This window comes from Ischnura elegans, chromosome 6 (assembly GCF_921293095.1).
Source record: "Ischnura elegans chromosome 6, ioIscEleg1.1, whole genome shotgun sequence".
Lineage (NCBI taxonomy): Eukaryota > Metazoa > Arthropoda > Insecta > Odonata > Coenagrionidae > Ischnura > Ischnura elegans.
The window spans coordinates 8,464,434-8,486,073 of NC_060251.1; the positions used below are offsets into that span (position 1 = coordinate 8,464,434).

The window sequence follows — 21,640 nt, forward strand, 5'->3', positions numbered from 1 at the left end:
CACTTCTACCTACGAATCGTACAACTTGTCTACCTTGACATTCTCTTACGGTTGCTCCATTAGTTCACTTCCGTAAACATACCAGATGGCCTTATCTCTGTATTTTATGAACGTTGCAACTGAGAAATTTTAAAAAGAGTTATCATTGAATTTTCGCTAACCTGCCGTGTACATTTGAGGTCATTGCGACTAAATCAGCCAATAGCAAAGAGAATACTTTCCTATTAAGGTAGTTTCGAAATACTTAGATGCAGTGCTGAGGTTGGGCCGGCGTACCTCCTAAAATCCAAACTCGTTGTAAGCGTACCGGATAACCTCCCTTTTAAAAACTGTTAAAAATAGCCCTGCCGTAAATTGTCCAATGGATTTTAGAAAGAATGATCTGAAAATGATTATGCACTTGTTCAGAGTTATCTCGTGGCACAACTTGGAACTGATATAAGAGTTTGAGTTTGACATTTCAATCGCAGCCGGATGTATAATGCATGTTAAGCTGTTGGCAAATTTTGGGGAGTACCACCTAAATTTTATTCCTCACTACAGCACTGCTTACAATTAGATGTGAACACAAAAAATGGACGGGGAATTGTTGGGAAATAATTGAAGCAATTCGACTGCATAAGTCCTTATCGACGCACTCCTATTTTGCTGAAGCAAGGGAACCAAATAGATACGTTGATACCGAAGACGCATTTTCATCTGTTTTCAGACATGTCCGCAGTGCAGAGCGACCCATTTATTCATTATATCTGCTGTGCATTGTTTGCAATAGTGTACTTTCCTTCATCAAAGAAAACGAAAGGTACTTATTGATTAGTTTAGAATCATTGCCTTTCGTTTTCTTTGATTTTTTCTTCGATTTCGATTGATTCGTTACCCACCATTAGTGTATTCATAATATACATATTAATTGGTTTTATAAATCCCAGTTTAGACGAACGGCAATGGTCAATTTTAACCGCATTTGAAAAAGGCCAGATTGGCGCCCATGCGATGCCACTCCACGTGACGTCACAGGGACTTTCTATACGAGTGGATAGGAGGTTTACATCGTCTGACATTACCAATGCATGAATGACTCTGACCTGAGCTCTGTGCCTCATTCATTGAATGAGGCACAGAGCTCATTCATTGAATGAGGCACAGAGCTCAGGGAAACATCTCTTAATAATCACCTATTAAAATTGCCTATGGTTGGAAAATTTCCTTAGTTTGATAAGGTATTAATAATCCTTATTTAAGCCAATCGCTACCCGCTAGCTGGGTATTCTGCTACCTGCTAGCAGCCTGCATCACAGCGGTGCAGGTATCCCCGCCCCAAGGTCACCTCACATGGCGACAGCAGGAACTAGAATGACGTCACACAGTGTTTTCCCAGCATTCATATTTAGCCGTCGCTTTTTCGCTTGCTTGGAAATTTTCACTTTCCATTTAATCGCGAAAACTAGATATCGTCATTTAAAAATCTAAAAGCGTGAGATTCGTACTCCAGCACAATATAATCTCTCGATTTAGGTCATAAAAAAATAATGGGAAACCACCCTATTGTTTGGAGGGACATTGAAAAGAACCTATGTCTTGCCGTGTTCATATTGTACAATGCCTATAGGGTCACAGCCCCTGCTTTCATGCCAAAAACGGTTACCCATACAGATTTTAAGTCATTCCATCAAGAGAGATTCACGAATGACCTTTGCAAAATAAAATGGTGTCTTATCGGTGAACTTGACTCGATTGGTGAAAAAGTAGCGTCATTAAATTCTCCGCTCCACTCGACATTCATGCTTCCGTTATGACTGCTCGCGTTACACACCCATCAAAGCCTTGGATTTCGGCAGAAATAAAACTTAAAATTAAAGAAAGAAACAGAGTTCGAACTGCGATTAGACACCACAAGAACCCGGTCATATATGCTGAATACAAATAACTACAAAAACGAGTCAAATATATGACTTGTAACGCCAAAAGCAAACATTTCCAAAATGCCATCGGGATGCACACTATAATGTAGTACCAAAACTATTCGTGATCTTGGCGTAATACAGCCAAAAACATATGAATGTAATCAACATAAATTTAGATATACTCGATTATTTTACAATAAAAGAAATTAACCACGATTGCAATGTGAGCAACGCCTTAGAAAGTCATTTTTTAAACTCTTTCTCTAAAAGTCTCTGGGAACCATTTTTATTTCTCTTGCATTTCTTCCTTATCAGTCGAGAGAGCCCGCAAAGACATCACGACAAGCGCAAAAGGTCATGACGAAATAAATATTGCCGCAATAAAGGCGGCTCTTCCCGTAATTCTTCCTGCGCTTTTAAATATTTTCCAATGGCAATGGTGATTGGTATTTTCAAAATGCATTTGGATCCAAAAATATCCGATCCGACAGATCCGGCTCCGAAAAATCAAGGATCCGATCCGAAAAAAATCCTGGATCCGTCCATCCCTAATTCCTTATATTGAAATTTGCGACCATAAACAAAATATTTTTTCGGAAGTGAAACGAATTAGTGAATTTCAATTTCTTCATAGAAAAGCTCCAATTCGTAATTTTTGCCCACTTATTGCAGCGTCATTACTCCAAAGGTTGGTTTGACGCGACGCTTGAATCAATTCTGCCATCAGTCAGTCTTTTAATGACTCTTTTGTAAGCTTTAAATTCTTCATCACATATTGGAGACCCTCCTTCGCTGTTTTTCCCATCCTTCTGTCCTTCATCGATCATACGTTTTACTTTCATTAGATCCCCTTGTATCATGATGACCCGATTCAAGTTCTCCGTTTTCTTCCCAAGGTGTAAAAACTAAATGCGTCTCTTTACGTTGCCATTTCTCGGAGGCTGAGGAGTATCGGTCCCATCCATGTTAGTGGGGGATGAATACCGTCTTGCGAAGCACTAAACATTGGATGTGAATCACACTGTTTATTCAGTCACGACTTCGTTCTTGAGAACGATCTCCGAACCGCGGAAGGAAAGAGAGGTTCGACCTTGGTCTTATGACGTCTGCCGCGACGAGTTCCGCGCTTTCCTGCAGCTCCGTATTCGGGAGAGAGGGAATGGGTGGGCACAAGGTCATCACTACGAAGAACAAGTGATGGGGAATCCAGCAGACTTATCCAATTCGAATCCGGAAGGGTTTACGGCTGCGAATTGGGAATATGAAAGGAACCCTTTGCTTCCCTCTACTTCTTTTTGCAAGTTCAGTAGTGACGCTAATAGAATGATCTGTTCAAGTTGATTTTAATATGAATCAATGTTCATACTGTGCCTATTCCACTGACAAGTCAGCGGGAACTTATGATGACGTTTCATTGGACCAATAGGGTGGTTTCCTACTATTTTTTATTGCCTAAATCGAAATATTATTACTCCTGGAGTATGCATTTCACGCTTTTAGATTTTTAAATGATGATATCTATTTTTCGCGATTAAATGAACAGTGAAAATTTTCAAGCGCGCGAAAACGCGACGGCTAAGTATGAATGCTGGGAAAAATCCCGCGTGACGTCATTCTGGTTCCTGCAGCCATAGTGTGAGGTGACCGCGGGGCAACGATATGTGCGCCGCTGTGATTCAGGCTGCTAGCAGGTAGCGCTTGGCATAAATAAGGATTATTAATACCTTATCGAACGAAGGAAACTTTCCGACCATAGGCAGTTTTAATACGTGATTATTAAGGCATGCTTCCCTGAGCTCTGTGCTTCATGGATGCATAGGTAATCTCAAACGATGTAAAAATCTACTCGAATAGAAACTAGGTCCCTGTGACGTCACGTGGAGTGGCATTGCATGGGCGCCAATCTGGCCTTTTTCAAATGCGGTTAAAATTGACCATTGCCATTCGTCTAAACTGGGATTTATAAAACCAAATAATTTTTATATTATGAATACACTAATGGTGGGTAACGAATCGCAATGAATGCCTTTCGTTTCCTTGGTGATGGAAACTACCCCATTGCTACGTTAAGGCATGGTATTGGGAGGAGGTGACCGGCAGCTAAGGTCATTTGTACCGTGAGGGGAGGAAGGGCGGAGAGAAACCCGGCGTGGTCGTGAGCGTGCTCTTAACGAAAGGCGCCGATGCACCATTAAATATCCCATTCCACAGGCGATTTCCTCCACAAAACACTCGAGAAGGGATCGAAAGGTGTCTGAAAATTCCGTGCCACCGACTGGATCTGAACCCGAACCCACTGAGTGGAAAGCCAGCACTCCAGCTATCGCACCAATTTTGATGCCCAACCAATTGCAATGCTTCTTGGAATTCACTGTATAAAACTCCATTAATATCTCAAGCCTCTCATTCGTAACTAATTACGCTCCGTTTCAATGGATGTATGTATCAGTACCATCGATGCATTTATAGGACTTTAAAAGAGGGGCCAATTGACAACGTTTCGTTGCGACAGCAAAACCAAATGCGCACCACAACCGGACACACAATTTTGGTGTCTCAAGGTGAATATTGGAATAGCCCAAGGCACCAAACTAGTCGCGAATTTATCGTCGAGGTCAACTGCCAGATCACTGATATTGAGCCGCGGCTATCGGAAAAACTTCTCAGGGAGATTCAACTCACACCGAATTGACCATGAGGGTAAGGTCATCCCAACGAAGTTAGTGCCGTCGCAAGGATCGCAGTGCGGGAACATACGTTTTCTTTCTCTTGATATAATATTTATCTGGCAAATTCATGACAAAATTAATTCCTCCTTTTTACATCGAACAAATCCATTACGGAGGATGTGAAGGAGAAGAAATATGTCAACCGGAGCAAAACCGATGTTTAAAGATGCTAATGGTAATCCCATCGGGGACGAATGCAAGATAAGCCCTGAATTGAGGATCCATCGCTGTATGAGTCCAGTGGCGGCTCGTGAGTCGAATGCTGGGAGGGGCACACTCCACAGGGGGGTCAATATTTATTAATTTTTTTGTATATTTTAGAGAGTTTATAAGACAATCTTGAGACCATTATGACTCACTAATACACAAAACATTCACCAACATTAAAACACTAACAATCACTAACTCGATTAACTCAACTACAACTAGGCCTATTTACTTTAAAACAATTTACACAAAATAAGATAACTTGGCACCAAAAAAGATATTCTGCAACACAGCAACACCAAGATTATACGACCGCCGGCCGGCGCGGCGATGTCATCTCACTAGATACGTCGCTCTGCGCATGCTCGGGCGGCGTCCCCAGACTTCCATAAGGCACAAGCTTAGACGCGTCCATGGTCCTTATATGCAGATATATAAGGACCATGGACGCATCATAGCACCAGTAGCTCCCACCACTGCCACTCTCCATATGACTGCATGCTGATGGATTGGGACGTTCTGGCCAGCGCCCCGCGACTACAAATGCGAACTTCTCGCGCTATTTTTGCGTGTTTTTCCTACATTTTCGATGTATGCGATTGAAAAAACACTTTGGTGAATTAGATGTATAATTATAATTGTATGGTATTTATTTTTTTTCCTTTTTTAAATCTTTGGCGGCGTCCGAGAGTCCTTATGGGCAAGCCGCCACTGTATGAGTCGTTAACCGGTGGATTTGGAGAAGTTTCGCGAAGGGTGAAAGCGAAGAGTGAGTTCTAGGGAGAACCAGATCATTCTGGGTCGTCCTGTGCGAGGAGGAGTCCAACCCAAGAGTTGCTGGACAAATCCGGAGTAATACACCGAGAATAATACGTTTTCGAGGAAGGGCATACCGGGAAGGGCTACGACCCACCAACCTACGCGCTTTTTTTGAGCGATTTATGCGACAACCGGCTTTGAGCGCGATTTTAGGTCTAACCTACCCACTGGTAAGCGTGCAGCACTCGGAGCGAATGAGTGTCGGTGGGGATTTCATTCGTCGGAATCATAGCTTTTAAGCAATCATTGTTAGAGGATGCACATAGGATCATTTCTTGAGATCATTTACGTTACCGCTGCACCTAAATGCACTGAATATGAGGAATGAATACTATTTAGCGGTGAAAACAAGCGCAGATAGTAAATATGAGAAAAATGCGTCTACGTGCAATACAAATGAAAAAAGGAATAGAATTTTACTCTATTAAGAAGCATTTGTAAAAATGGGAAGAATATATATATTTTCATGTTTTAATGACTGAAAAAAACTGAATTTCAACTATTATGAAATCCTGTACTATTTCGTGAAGATTGAGTAAGCCCCTCCCACTGTGGTTCATTTATAGGCTTTAGCATACCTTTGTTATTTGATTTGAGTGAGACAGAACAACTATGCAAAATTATTGCTGCTCAGCACTTTGAAAATAGTTTTCAAATGTAACGTTGCGATTTCATGTTTTTATTTTCTAGTATAAAACGGTATTTGATGATTAATGTCCACAAAAAGGAGTAAGAAGTGGAAAATTATTCATTCGCAGTTCGCCTTACAAAAACTGTGACTAATGAAAAAAATGTGCAAAAACTGACTCTCTTACAAGGTCATTTCAAGCTACACATTTGCCATTAAGTCCACGTCGTTATTCTTAGAAATGAAATAGGATGAATGTCATTTGAGAAGGCGGGATGGGAAATAAGTGATCCATGATCGCATTTGAAAAAATGTGTCTTTTGGTTGAGTAACATTGCTGGTCATATTTTTATAGCAATATAAAAGTGTAATAAATAAATTTCCTATATTGCAGTGCAGAAGTAGGATGAAATTGTACATTATTATTAAAAAGTGAAGTTTTTTCAGGTTCACTCTCTTTAAATTATAAATTATTAATACATTAAAATTTATTGGTAATTTCCCGCGAGTACCTACTAAAATATCACACCCTGATTCAAACATCTTTATTATGCTCAGTTGCAGGTGTTCAGGTTCGTTTGTACCTGAAGCTAATACAAAATCTAATGAAACCGATCGTCAGATCAAAGTATTGTGGAAAAAATCACGGAGTGTTAACGCGTAGACTTTCATACATAATAATTCTTATCGGGTTTCCCTCTGTGTTACGGTCTGCACATGATTAGGAGGTGGATTCAATCAATAAATCTCAGCTCCTTGGTTACGAGGTCTATCTCTGCACTCCAGCATCCTATTAGTCGTATTGTTAAATACTCAAGAACCAAGTTATGAAATGCGTTGATGGGCGGGGAGATGTTTCTTAAGGAGAGAGAAGAATAGTATAATGTACAATTTCTCCTCCCTTCTTCAGGATTCGTTCTATTGCGTAGCAATCCGGGTTATGGAAATCTGCAGTCATTTATCACTCGCACTGATTATTTGTACTTTTCTTCTACTGCATAAGTGGTGCATTCAGACTCCCATTTCGGGTCGCTTCTGATTGCGAGTTCATACCATGGTCGCTCCTGAGAGTACTGGCGCCGTTTGCAACTCCGAACATTGCTTCCGCCACAACGCAGAGAGTGTTACCTCGGTGACCAGATGCGATCGCGCGCAACAAAGCGGAAATATACGTCAAATGCAGTGCTTTGTTTATTTCGGCCCAACCGGATTTCCCTCCATGTCCCTACACTTACTCTGCATAGATATCACTTAAGATTATGGATTGATAATATTAGTTTTGGGTCCAGATGAGGTCCTTGTGAAGTATAATTTTTTTCTAGGGCAGTCACTTGCATCACTTCTATATCATCTTGTCTTTTCAAATAACATTCATCTTCTTTCTTTTCGAAGAAATGAATTCATAGAATCAGTGGCAAATGTGTAGTTTAAAATGACCATCTAGGTGATTGAAATGGAAAAGGAAAAAAATCCTTTTAAGACATAAACATCTACGAATGGATCACTGTATTTAGGATTAATTAAACATTGAGGATCACTGTATTTAGCGGTCAGGCCCTCGCCCATGATTCATTAAGCAGTGCGTATTCAGAAATAGGGCCAAAGCCATCCGTTATATGAACCATGTACAGACTCATGAGTACCGCTAAATAAGCAGTGATATTTATTTATCGCTCGCATCCGGGGCACATGGTAGCAGTTTCCTGGTCGCTTATCATGAGATAAACTGAAGAAGTGAGTTGGCAGGCCATCTTTCCTAAGTACACAGTCTGTCCGGTTGTCGAAATAGTAGATATCCCATCCGGGGTCATTGCTATTTACCCATGATATCTATTCAAAAATCTATTAGATAATCTATTTCATCTTTACTCTAACATCGACCCGTTTTTGGAATCCACGGAATTGCGAAACAAACAAAGAGTTATTGTCCTCAAAGAGCTGTCGGAAAATGTTAGTTTTTTCTCATTCCGTAGATGTATACTAGTACCTGAAGCAATCACCCCCGGCTCCCAAATAGAACTTCTCAATTCGGTTCTCAATATTCCTTTTTTATTCTATCTCTCCACCACGTTTACCCTTACTTTCCAGTGCTGTTTTCGGCCTCACCTCCCCGTTTAGCATTTCTCGCTCCAATCAAACTTACTGCCTCCTCATTTCGATAAACGATGGATGGCCAACCAGAATGGTTTTGCAGCTCACTTTGGAAATGCATCTATGGGGCGCGAACAAAAAAGTTTATTTTTGCATAATAGGGTAGTTTCCTTCATCAAAGAAAACGAAAGGCATTGATTACGATTCGTTACCCACCATTAGTGTATTCATAATATACAAATTATTTTATGGTCGGAAAGTTTCCTTCGTTTGATAAGGTATTAATAATCCTTATTTAAGCCAAGCGCTATCTGCTAGCAGGGTACTCTGCTACCTACGCTTCATCGTCCTTAATTCCTATGGGTCCATCCCAGAGAGTTCATTGTCCATCCATTCTTCCCCACTTCCACGTCTCCATTCTTTTCTCGTCCTCCAAGGGGTCGAAGGTTTCTCCAGGGTTTTCGATATTGGCACCACCGGAGCTTAGCAACGGATGTTTAATCCCCAACCGAGAGGACGGAATAGGTAGTATGTAACTTAGAATAATTAAATCTTCGATTTCTTCGTCCGGAGACACCATTTGTGGGTGATCTAGGATGCAAGTTAATGGTTTCAGTAAACAGTAGAACCTCGGGTAACGACCACAATCCTAGTGGCGGCTCGTGAGTCAAATACTCGGGGGGGCACACTTCACCGGGGGGTCAAATTTTTTTAATATTCTGTGTATTTGAATGAGTTTTTAATTTGTGCTCTAGGTATTAAATTTGTTTAATTTAAAATTATATAATTTAAATATTTATAATAATAAAATTTAAACCAAAACAAGGTATTCTGCGACTCTGCAGCACCAAGTAGACGCCAGATTATAATGCCGCCAGCCGTAGCGGCGATGTCATCTCACTAGATACGTCGCTCTGCGCATGCTCGGACGGCGTCCCAAGGCTTCCATGAGGCACAAGCTTAGACGCGTCATAGCACCACCAGTCCCCACCACTACCGCTCTTCATATAACTGCATAGGGATGGATTGGGACGTTTTGGCCAGCGCCCCACGGCTACAAATACGAACTTCTCGCGCTATTTTTTGTGTTTTTCCTACATTTTCGATGTATGCGATAGAAAAAACACTGGTTAATTTGATGTATAATAATATTTGAATGGGTATTTATTTTTTTCTTTTTCAAATCTTTGGAGGGGCGGCGTCCAAGAGTCTTTATGGGCATTTGCCGCCACTGCACAATCCGTTCCAAAAAGCTGGTCGTTATCCGAAATGTTCGCTATCCGCAACAATAGGGAACTTGCATATATTTCAGATATAATCAATAGCCCCAAAATTATTTAAAAATATATGTTTGCATACCTCGGTGAAAGTTTTTTTATTATTTTATGACGTGGTTTGCGATATTTAATGCATCAAAGTTCACGAAAATTTTCAAATTCAAGTGAGAAGCGAAAACGCCCGATGATTGGCTGGTAGAAAAGTGACGTCATAGTTCAGTACGAGGCACGGCGGCACGGCCATAGTATAGGTTGCATAATTGAATACATGCGACGGCGTGGTTATGATTCATTTATTGAAGTGCAGACGTATCGGAGTTGTTCATTGTGACTTCAGGGCTATTATTTGATCTATTTCTCCTCCATTGAAAGCGATAGATTGCGTAAAGATGAAGGCATATGGTTATTCTTACGCTGATCCTAGCAAGCTTCCTGTTACTGATTCCATCATGATAACAGGGTATTTTAGTGAAACTGTAGACTTCGTCGGCTCGGAAAGTCGATGCCGAGAAATGGAAAGGTAGCTGATGTGCATCTGTAATGTTTTATAGTTCATAACAAAGTGAGTCTTGCGTATAATATTGGCGAAAGCGTATACTCATGTGAAATGTGTATTCTTTTGGCAGTCCGGTAGAGTCTTATGGTGAACTTATTTCCACCTCGAAGCTGTCGATGATACTTTCAACTTAAAAATACCTTGCCTGGAGGGCGACAGGAAGCTCTGAGGAAGCCAGACTATCAATGTTTCAATTAAGTAGCGATAATATAGACGAACTTCCAACACAATCTACCATCTTGTGACTAAAAACCCCGAAGCCACTTCCTATTCTGCAGAAAGAATCGGTCAATCGCACTTCGATCAATTTAATAAACACAACGTCTTCAGGTGTTAATAAGTTACTTTTGAAATGAAATACTTCCTAAATTAGCATTAAAATGTGCATGTTTTCCAAACAGAGTCTTTAATACATTTTGGGAGCTTTTCTCACGATATATCTGAAACCTACTCTAAAGGCGAGCTCATCGTCATTGCGATCGGCTTGCCATTGCGGTATCGGAAATCCTAGAGGGATGACTTTCGACGATGACCGTGATCACCTGCACTCTCACTATCACTGGAACCCGTGGTGAAAATATCATCCCAATCCAATTTCTATTTGGTTTTAACTGGGGAAAGAGCAACATAAAACTGCGCATTCTTTGGGCAACTTTGGGTTTGACTTTCCCTCAAACACACCATTTCCCCTGTGGTGCACATCAGTCCTATCTTTATACGATGGCCTGACAACCTTTAAATGGATCCTTGGTTTATCCTGACAACCAACTAAATGGAAATTGCTGATCCACACATGTCCATTCTTATCTCCATAGTTTCCAAATCAAAAGCCGATGTCCCACGGTCAAATTTGCGTCAAAATATTTTGATCAAAATTTGATGCAACTGACGCGCACCCTGTCCCACGGTCAAAATTTTGTCCAACTGGCTTTTGGTCCTATCGTTTGTACAAATCACCGATTTGTACAAATGGATAGGACAGGTTCTAAATTTTCATCCAATTGGATGAAACCAACCAATCACAGGGCCTTTGACAAAAAAGCATCGCCAAGCGCTGACACACAGGCCAAATACGTTAAACTTATTTATCGTCTGCATGAGTATTTTAATTAATAATTATGTATATTATGGACACAAAAATAAACTTTGTTGTATTCCACACAGTATGCATTAAAAACCCAACCGGTTTCCACCTTTTCAGGTCGTTATCTTAATCGTAAACCCCTAGATAAGGACCTGAAAAGATCGAAACCGGTTGAGTTTTTTCATTAGTATTGTATGGAATACTAAAAGGTTTAGTTTTAAATTTATAATATCACGATACCACGAAGTGAATTCACAAAACATTATTTCAAATATATATATATGTTCGTGATCGTCTATTTCATCGCCTGGTGTGGCCCTAAAGGTAAATATGAGCAAACATTTGTCTTAGTGATAGGCGATGGAAGCTCTAACTAGGAAATCCGTAATAATCAGTTGATCTTAAATAGAAAGGAAGCGATCTTTAGAATCGCAATACCAGGAGGGATGTTTTGGAAATAATAAAAGATTTACTTAAGGTATCGAGGCCGAATTTTACGCTTTATGGAAGGCATACAATGCGAGCGAGCAGCTGGAGAAATGACTAATATGAACTGACGATTGTACCTGTGAAACACTACAGCTGCCCGTTTCTATTACTATGATTATAGGATAAGGACCTTATTTTAGAAACTGCTAGATTGGGAGAGAAAAATGTGATTTAAATGCACGCTTACAGCACTATTCATAACATCTCCTCAACCACAATGTCCATCATTTATTAATAACATTTTCCTCGCGGGAATAAACTGCCTCACGTTTGTATCCTGGCGTTTTATTCTGCCCTCAACCTTGCTGATAAGGGACATGAAAATATATTGACTTGTCGTCAATTATTATCGATAATAAACGGGAACATCGGCGACCAACTCCTTCTCCAACATGTTTAGCATGCTTATTCCAACGCTTTCATACCCCTTTTCCAGCCAAGGCCAAGTTCAGCATTCCTTCTGTTTTCTTTTTTTCGCATCTTTAATGTTCAAGAGGCCTGTTCAAACAATTTCGCCTGCTTAAAAAGAAAGAATCCTCTACCTCCACAAGTTTCCTAGTTGTTTACATAAATATCGTCTTTCGTTTGTTTTTGATCAAAATGAGATGCATCGTGGGACACCCCAGTCCAGTTGTATCAAAATATTTGCATCAAAATTTTTGGACAAAAATTTTGATCAAAATATTTTGACGCAAATTTGACCGTGGGACATCGGCAAAAGGCAGCGGAACATTCCTCTTGTGACTCAACTTTTTTTTTGAAAAGCAAGCAACGGCGTAGAATAAAATCAAAGAATGCTGCGATTCATTTTTTGTGACCACCTCTGGATTCCATTCTTTTTCCATCTACAACTTCCTTTATCTTTCGGGGTAAACCATGGGACAAGATAATGTTTAAATATTTTCATTAATTTATAACAAAATATAAGTTCGAAAAATACCCAAAAGCCATTTTATTAATCCGCACTGATGAGTGTAAATTAATGTGGAAGATGAATGCTGTAAACGTAGTAGTTTTCCTTAGGTTGAGTTGCAAAGTTCATGAAGTTGACAAAACGGCTAATTTTTCGGTGCGCGGAGTCATTTATTGCACTGACCGTGTCTACATTTTTCAATTTTTTGTAATAAAATAAATCAGAATTTAGGATAAAATTTCCATTAAAATGACGTACAGTTCATTATTATAGCATGTAGTGAAGCCAGGATATAAGTGCCAAGTACAGCGGCACATCATTTTGACGCCGACAGTAGAAGAAAACGCTGTCTTCTTGGCTGGCACTCGAATGCATGAGGATCAACGTTGCTCTATATTTTCATATTTCCTCCCTTGATTTTAAACATCATGGAATTTTCTATGTCCTTCCGTAACTGAAATTGAACAAGTACCTTAATAATTTGAGCCCATTGTAACCATCGAGAAACACCTATCTCGATTTTTGTTCGGAAGATGAGTGTTTATTCTACGGCGGCCGAATTATCGAAAAATCTCAGTTTCAAGTTATTCAGTCAATGAAATATGGAAATATTATTAATATTAAAGTTATCTTCGCTCAAATAGCACACGGGTTTATCATTCCGTTTATCATACTCTTATTTTTCCGAAACGCTCATCCCGACAGACGGCATGCATCGAGGCTTTTCTTCTAATTTCCTCCGTGGGAATGCAGACGAAATTTTTTTCTGGGGTGTTATTGCACAGAGGAACAATGCACCACTTGTATGCTTTCCTTATTTCACCCATGTTCTCCTTTAAACGCAACGTGGCTCTTCCAAACCTGCAGTTACTGGGCTTGGATCTTGGACTCGTACTGAACTATGACGTCACAGCCAAAGATTAGTGGGGGCGGTATTTTTTAGCCCGCGAAACTCGGGCGACTTTTGGGAGTCATTTTCTAGGGTATAAACTGAATTTTAAGCGGAAAAAAGTATATTGCTGTACTAAGTGTTTACTGTAGTATATCAGCATACTGTTTATAAAAAGTATGCAATTTCCCTATTTTCCTCGCTAGAAATAAAGGAAATAGGAATAATTGGTTCCTAGCTCCAATTGACTCGCTAATATATTAAAGTTACAGGCTTTATAGGTATTGTATTACATTGTATTACTTGTAGACTTACTATTGAAGACATGGTGTTACTTTGTGTCCATTTGGGATCGCACAGCAGCGAACGCAAACATGGCCGCTACACATCTGTACGCTGACCGAAATTTTGTTCGAAATGAAAGTACACAACCCTGGTAACTTTTTACTGGAAAATAATTTGTCGGTATGACGCGCGTTTCGACGCTGAGGCGTCATTCACAAATGTCTACCGCACAATTAAAACTGCGAGCACGCTCCTTGGCAAATCTCTCCTCAGAACCTCAAGGTTTATCTCTTCATCACTTTCATCTCACGCCTCTATCCGCCGATTTGCATTATTTTCTCGCACGCCCTTCCGTAGACAGTGTCATGAGTGTTTTGTAGGCTTGCGTTAATGAGGACATATGTTCACAACTATTGCCTTGAATTTAAATTTTCTACCTTGGCTTAAGAGGCATACATTGTACGAGCAGGGCAAATGGAGTGAGAAAGCGCATCGTGTCATTCCAAAAAGTGAAAGATAAAATGCATGTGCGTGATTTATGGCTCTGCCTTCGATTGCTTCAACAGAAGATCCTTTGCCAAGGCCAACTTCTTCATGAGGACCTTGCTCTGACCACTAGCGTCACACTTCATGAGTGAAGCGCGAAAAAATATTCCTCAATGTTAGGAGTAAGACTCCTGACGAGTTGCTAATAATGAGAAAAAGAGTCACGCAAAAATTCCGAGGTGCTCTCGTAAATAGAAGAAAAATTCAGGTTTTATTTCAGAAATTCGATTATTTGAAATTTTAAATTATCAGAAAAAAATTCCCAATTCGGCCACTATTTCTTAAGGTTTCCAAGTAGGCTTCCGCGGAGATTATGATGAATTCTGCTGGTTTTTCCGGGTATTCTTCCGCGTTTATCCATTTGTAGGACGATATTTCGCCAACGTTCCAGTTGGCTTCCTCAGGTCCACTGAAGTGTTGATGCAGAATTTTGTTCATCTTATATACACCCCGTTTGCCGCCTTTTTTCTCGAGGTGTGCCCCGATTGGTCAGGATCTTTGAAGACCCTTTTCCACGCGCTGGCGAGATTGTAGCCGTCTTCACGGTTGAAGTTCTTTGTCGTTTTGGCGATTTCAATTGCCTTCCTGATTATTCTCGGGTAGTAGCGGCCTTCTTTGTTCAGAAGAGAGGCGTTGTCAAAATCAATATTGTGTGTCGGTGGTTCTGCATCAACACTTCAGTGGACCTGAGGAAGCCAAAGAGATGAGGATGCTATTTCATGTTGCCATATATATTACGAGGATGCCGAACAGAATTTTACTATAAATAAATAATTGTAAGAAGTGTACTAAAATATTCCCCTCACCTCCACTTATGCCCTGTGTTTTTCCTCGAAAGTATGTCGAGAATTTTTAAATAATTAATAACCATTGTTGTTTGCATATTCAACTTGAATTGCTTCCAAATAGAGGGATTGAAGTGGGTTTTTTTTTACAGTTTAATTTCAGGAGGAGACGAAGTGCATTCTCACGATGGGGGAGGCCAAACATTGGTTGGCCCCCCTGCTATGCCTGTTGTCGATTGGGTTGGGCGGAGCGGAAGCTGGAGACAGAGTGGCGTCAAGGATGTGCTCCAGCTACAGTGCCAACAGCCTCAAAGCTCCCAGGAACGGAGTTTACAACTTCACCATCCCTGACATCTATGGGAGGAGAAACATTAGCCTGTCAGAATACCAAGGACAGGTGTGAACATACCTAAATTATGTCTCTCATAAAATGTTGATTCATCTTGCTTCATGTCAGATTTACTTTAATATGTACCTTTCTGTTTAGCGATCGATATAACACACAATGACTTTTAGGAGAATTTGACTTGCAAAATTTTAGGGAAGAGGTTGCAGAATTGAGATGTAATCTAGAATTTTGTGCCTGATTTTAGATTTTTGCCCAGGATAAAAGAATAAGCAGTTCATTTGACATATCTGCCACTATTGATTTGAAAATTACCTAAGATTTCCTGGTTTTCTTGATATATTTTTTTCAAAGGGTTTATTGAATTTTTTCTTAACAATTATAAGAGAAAATTTGGAAGGATTTTGGAATGGTTAACTTTAAAAATTACTTTTGAACTTGTACAATATTTATCACTATGGGTTAAATCCTCTCTATTGACATTTCGGGAGAAGGTGCTTGGCAAACTCTCCCTACCTCTCAGCTTGAGCTTGCCCCCTGGAAATATATCATATTTTGTCAGATACCTTCCCCTTGAAAATGACGCTTGGATATAAAAATGAATCAGGGATTATATAAAGCTGTGTGGGATGTACAGTTTGTTTCATTCACTGTGCTTAATGTAATGTGCTGCTTCCACCAGATATTGTACTTTTATTTTGGAGGGTTTCTACAATATTCCTGAATTCTAATTTCCTGGTCATTACACCACATTTTTGAAAAGTTAGGGTCAATAAAATGCAAACTTCCTTTAGAAATAAATTCAAATTCTTTTTAAAACTCATTTTTTTACAATGAACGTGGAAAAACAATTATGTACCTGCTGCCAATTGCAGTCTCAATTCCTATCATATAAAGGTCATGAAAATGCGAGTCCCCAGTGCAGTGAAAATGCAGCACTTACATTGATTTGTGCATTATGACATACATTTTCCCTGATGCCATTGCAGAGATCCCCTCAGAGACTTATTTCAAAACCCTTGAACCCACATGCTACAAGTGTGTTATAAGATCCTAGGATCAATATCATTTCCTTGCAGGTTCTCTTGATCGTAAATGTGGCCACTTACTGATCTTTTACCCACCACTACCTGGGAGTGAATGCACTCATCGAAAACTACCCAGGTATTGCCGTCCTTGGCATCCCCAGCAACCAGTTTGGCATGGTGAGCATTGCAATCAACATTCTGTCATGATTAAACATCACTAAACATTAAGAGTCAGGGAAGGAATCATTTAGACTCGTCTAGAAGACAATTTTTTAATCAATTCAAAATTAAAATCATATCTTCATATTTTTTAAATTAATATCACTACGTTTTTCAATGCAGTTCATCATTTTTCATCTGTGAGTATTTAAAATTCTTGATCAGCAGTCATCAATCACTATCTTGATTTGATTCAGTTCAAGTTTCCTATCAGCTAGATTAAGAAGGGACTTCATAGAATCAATCACGACCCAATAAAAGCATTTTATTAGAAGAGTCAATATAAATTTTAATTTAATAAAATAAGGTTTACATCCATGAGAATAAAATAAAATGGTAAACTTCCACACAATTTTATTTACAAAGTACCGACCCGGTTTCGACACGTTGCGTCATTATCAAGGTACCAATTTGGCTTTCCAAGTTCTATGTATACCGTCCAGGAAGAGAAAGGTGGGGTGGATTGCTATCCTTTCCACCCCACATTTCTCTTCCTGGACGGTATATATAGAACTTGGAAAGCCAAATTGGTACCTTGATAATGACACAACGTGTCGAAACCGGGTCGGTACTTTGTAAATAAAATTGTGTGGAAGTTTACCATTTTATTTTATTCTCATGGATATAAAACATTTCCACCTGATATCGCCGGATACTGTGAATAAGGTTTACAGTAAGTTCTGTTGGAACCTCTGGCAATTCTTCTAACTGCCCATTTCTATAGTTTGCATATTCTATAACTATGAAAAGATGTTCCCCAAAATAACATGTGTACCATAAATAAACCTAGAAATATATCAGCATAATAGACAAATAACAACATTTTAAAATTGTAAATGTGTCAATGTAACTGCTTGGACAAAATTTCAATGCAATTTGACCAGTCCAGGATATCTATTTAGGCTATACCAAGAAAATTTGCTTATTTACTGTATCTTATCTGCATATTATTTATCTCAATTATTGGATATTTGATATGCATGGAAAATAACATAAGGATGGCCGAGTTCTAATAACACGTATCTCAAAAAAGGCAACTTTCCAGGAGAGCTAAAAAAACAATTTATTTTTTAATTGTACATATGTAATTGTAATTTAAATAAAAAACCAAAAATACATAAAACTGAAAAAGAAGCAAGCATTTGTAAACAACGAGTTGTTTTTTGCTCAAATTTTACTTTTTATGAACAAAATTAACTCAGACTGGCCAAATTTTGAGATATGTGCTGTTAGAACATAGCCATCGATGAGAAGTTATTGTTAGATTCAGTACAACTTTTTTTGGGATATCCAGTTAAACCTTTCCATTGGATTTTTAAATTTTCTTTAGAAAAGAGGCACTAAGCATGTGATTTGCGTCATATTCATGCTTGGCAAGTCATTTGTGTGAAGTAGGAATAACAATAAGCCAATTAGGAACAGTTGTAGTATAGATTCCAACAGTGGTGGGTCCAAAGAGGGGTTGAGTGGGACTTAAGCCCTCCCCCCTTTGCGTATCCAATTCACACAAGACGGTGACAAAATTCAGGAGAAACGTGCGTGAGGAAAATTTGAATTCAGCCTATGGCAGTGGGGTAGCCAGGAATTTCGTAAGGGGAGGGGTCCAAAATCAGGGGGGCAAATGTTTTAACTAAAGGGTACAAAGTAGAGGGTTTCAAACTAATTTTAATACCCTTCATAATCGAAAAAAACTTCATTCTTCAAAGAAACTTATTGTAAATTCATGACTTTTCAATATTTTGTTTCCTTTTATGAAGGAAAGTAATTGTTTTTATATTTTGGGGGGGTCCGGATCCCCCTCTCGCTACACCACTGGTCAGTGGTTTATCCGAAGATTTTTCCTATTTTCATTTCCAAACCCAAGCGTAACAGTTTAGGTCCTGAGCATATAAAGATGTTTAAAAAAAAACTACTTGAAAGCCTATAAAAAATATTTTTTAATTTATAAAAATGTGTATGAAAATCTAAAAAGCATTCCTTAGATCGTATGTACCCAGAATAAACTTGAATAATTACTTCGTATAATAGCAGGAATTTGAAAATGGATTTGGATCCAAAAATATCCGGTCTAAAAGATCCGGCTCCAAAAATCAAGGATCCGATCCGAATCCGAGAAAAATCCTGGACCCGTCCATCCCTAGTGAAAATGTATTTCCAGGCATGTAATCTTTGAAAAAAATTGCCGTTTTCCCCCTCTCCCTGTCGCCACCGCTGACCATTCCATCCCCCCCAAAGCATATTCCTAGTTACGCCACTGATTCCATAAACAATAAGGAAATAATCATTTGTCTATTCTATGACTTGTACAAGGCATTTAACTCAGTTGACCATCAAATACTTCAGAATAATCTGAGAGAAATTGGACTAAATGAAGTGGTATCAGAATGGATGTCATTAATTCCTATAGTAAGCAATATAAAAAAAAGTTAGTAAGGAATTAAATATTTCCCCCAATCACAGAATAGACTCAGTTAAGCAATTAGTCACACAGAATAGCAGATATAATTTTTTAACAATGATTTGTCGATGAAATTTATGTATGTGCATCTTAACTCTATAAATTAATATGAAAACTAAAATATATGAATAACTTTAATTGCAGCAAGAGCCCGGATCAAATGCATCTGAGATCTTAAATGGCATTAAGCATGTGCGCCCTGGGAAAGGTTTTGAACCGAATTTCCCACTAACTGCCAAAACAGAAGTAAATGGGGCTCATGAACATCCTTTGTACACATACCTGAAGGTAAGAAGTGTCATACATACATAGTTACTAACTCAGTAAACAGATGATTTTAGTCGAGCCTCACAGTCACGTCTGAACATATTAGGTAACTCAATTGTTTCAGGCTTTACTTTGTGAAAATCCATTTTAAACAATAAATAGCCATGGTACTTTTTCACACGATTGATTCAAAACGGCCGGTTTCGTCGCAGAGGTGACGATTTCTGTACCTGATGATGTCCCCTCTGCGACGAAACCAGTCGTTTTGAATAAGTCGTGTGGAAAAGTACCATAACTATTTATTGTTTACATTAGGTAACAGTTACACATGTAGTTGACTGTAGCTGCATGAATGCACACAGCAATTAAAGCACTGGTACATATATACATAAGGAAGGTACATTTTGATAAAGACATTACAAAATATACAGTAATGACAGGAAAGAAGAATAATATTGTACATAGTAAGCAGACAATTGAATTAGAAAAAAAGTTACGTAATATAACTCAAGTGAAAGTCTTAAAATTGCAAATGGGATGAAAACTATTGGAACTTAGCCAATATGGAAATGCTAATTAAGAAATTAATTGTTCACTTTGTGGAAGGCCATTCTTGCAAAATTACATATGCAGCACATTTCCAAAGGTACCTCTATTATGCCTCTCCGAACCGGTGGGTCACATTCGAGCAAAACTTGATACAGATTATGAAAGAATAAAACAAACACTTTCCAAATTATGAAATAGTACTTCATTTAAAACTGATGAAAATATTTAAGCTTACAGGCAGTTGCCAGCCTGGACCACTGAATTACCACCAGGCCAATTTTTAGAGATTGTACTTTACCATGAGCAGTTTCTTTTACCTTCAGTACCATGAAGTTCAATCGTAGGATAATAATTTTTCATGCATGGGATATACCTTGACCTATACTCACATGTAAGATGATTTCCACAGCTTTTCTCTCCAGTTTTTCCTAATCTTCCAACATTTCTCACCAGTCACAATGTCCACCAACGCGTGAGAGCTTCTCTGATCCAGACAGACTCTTTTACAAACCAATGAAGAACTCTGATGTCCGCTGGAACTGGGAGAAGTTTCTCATTGATAAGAATGGAATACCTCGCGTGAGATATGATCCCAGTACAGAGCCTCACATGATTCAACACGACATCATCCAGCTTCAACAAGAGCCCCTTCATTTCATGCAGCCGATCAACTACCACCAACACCATTAAAAGTGATTCTGCCATATTGGCAAGGCAAGGACTAGTGCTACAAAACTCTGATGCAAAGAAAACAGTTATATGCAAAAAGTTTATCGCAAAATATATGTATACAGCAGACTCTGTTTTACATTGGGTACAACTTGAAATGGATTGATTCAGTCCTTGACTTAGATACTCATTGAACTGATTTTGCGTGCTGTCTAAAATTTCAAATTTGGAATCTCTCAGACAATGCCATCAATTATTTAATTTTCAGAGAAACATATTTTTAAATTAATAGCATATACATGTGATGATACTCTTTATAGAGATTCCTTGACCACAAATTACTCTGATTCAACATACAATGGAATTCACTGTGCGATCAGCCTTTCGGAACAGCTTAATATCTTACTTCAAGGGTCTGCTGTATTCATATGTAACAAATGTTGGTAACTTTAAATCAGTGAACGCTGTAAAGAAGGGAGCCACACAAAAAGAATTCTCCTAACAACAGTGATTAACATTCCAGCAAAAAGACTTGAGATTTGAAAAAAAATATAGTAACTCATAAGCCCCTGAAAAATACTTTGTTATGTGTCAATGCCATCAAGAGAGGTGTAAAGGAGGGATATAAAGTGCCATTGCTAGTCACCCACTGGAGATTGAAATCATCCGAGATGATGACCCTCCTCCTAATAATGATGGATTAGCCGTAAACCAGAGGCCACTGGTGGGTTGATCCTGATGACCAGATCCAGAAATCTACTCTTTTAAGCTCTTTAGTGCATTCAGCTTAGAAGAGGGAATCTGGGTCGCAAGGCGGAGGAACTTGTTGAGGATGAGCCAAGGTCAAAAATGGGTGGCCAGATTGGAGAAATTCGTTTGGAAGGAATGGAATCTTGATGCCA

General features: G+C 39.0%; 1 protein-coding gene across 1 annotated transcript; it reads left to right on the forward strand.

The window, feature by feature from the left end:
- Window positions 1-15,389: 15,389 nt before the first annotated feature.
- On the forward strand, window positions 15,390-21,575 carry LOC124160436 (glutathione peroxidase-like). Its single transcript, XM_046536289.1, has 4 exons — window positions 15,390-15,599; window positions 16,661-16,753; window positions 19,398-19,541; window positions 20,523-21,575. Exons 1-4 carry the CDS (start codon window positions 15,390-15,392, stop codon window positions 20,757-20,759), a joined length of 684 nt encoding a protein of 227 aa, XP_046392245.1. The 3' UTR covers window positions 20,760-21,575.
- The last annotated feature ends 65 nt before the right edge of the window (window positions 21,576-21,640 follow it).

What these genes read in the sequence shown, in the direction of transcription:
- LOC124160436 (XM_046536289.1), top strand. Translation starts at nt 15,390, where the DNA reads ATGGGGGAGGCCAAACATTGGTTGGCCCCCCTGCTATGCCTGTTGTCG. An exon ending in TGTCAGAATACCAAGGACAG is followed by an intron (nt 15,600 to 16,660) that starts GTGTGAACATAC and finishes GCCACTTACTGA; the next exon opens with TCTTTTACCCACCACTACCT. An exon ending in CTTTGTACACATACCTGAAG is followed by an intron (nt 19,542 to 20,522) that starts GTAAGAAGTGTC and finishes ATTTCTCACCAG; the next exon opens with TCACAATGTCCACCAACGCG.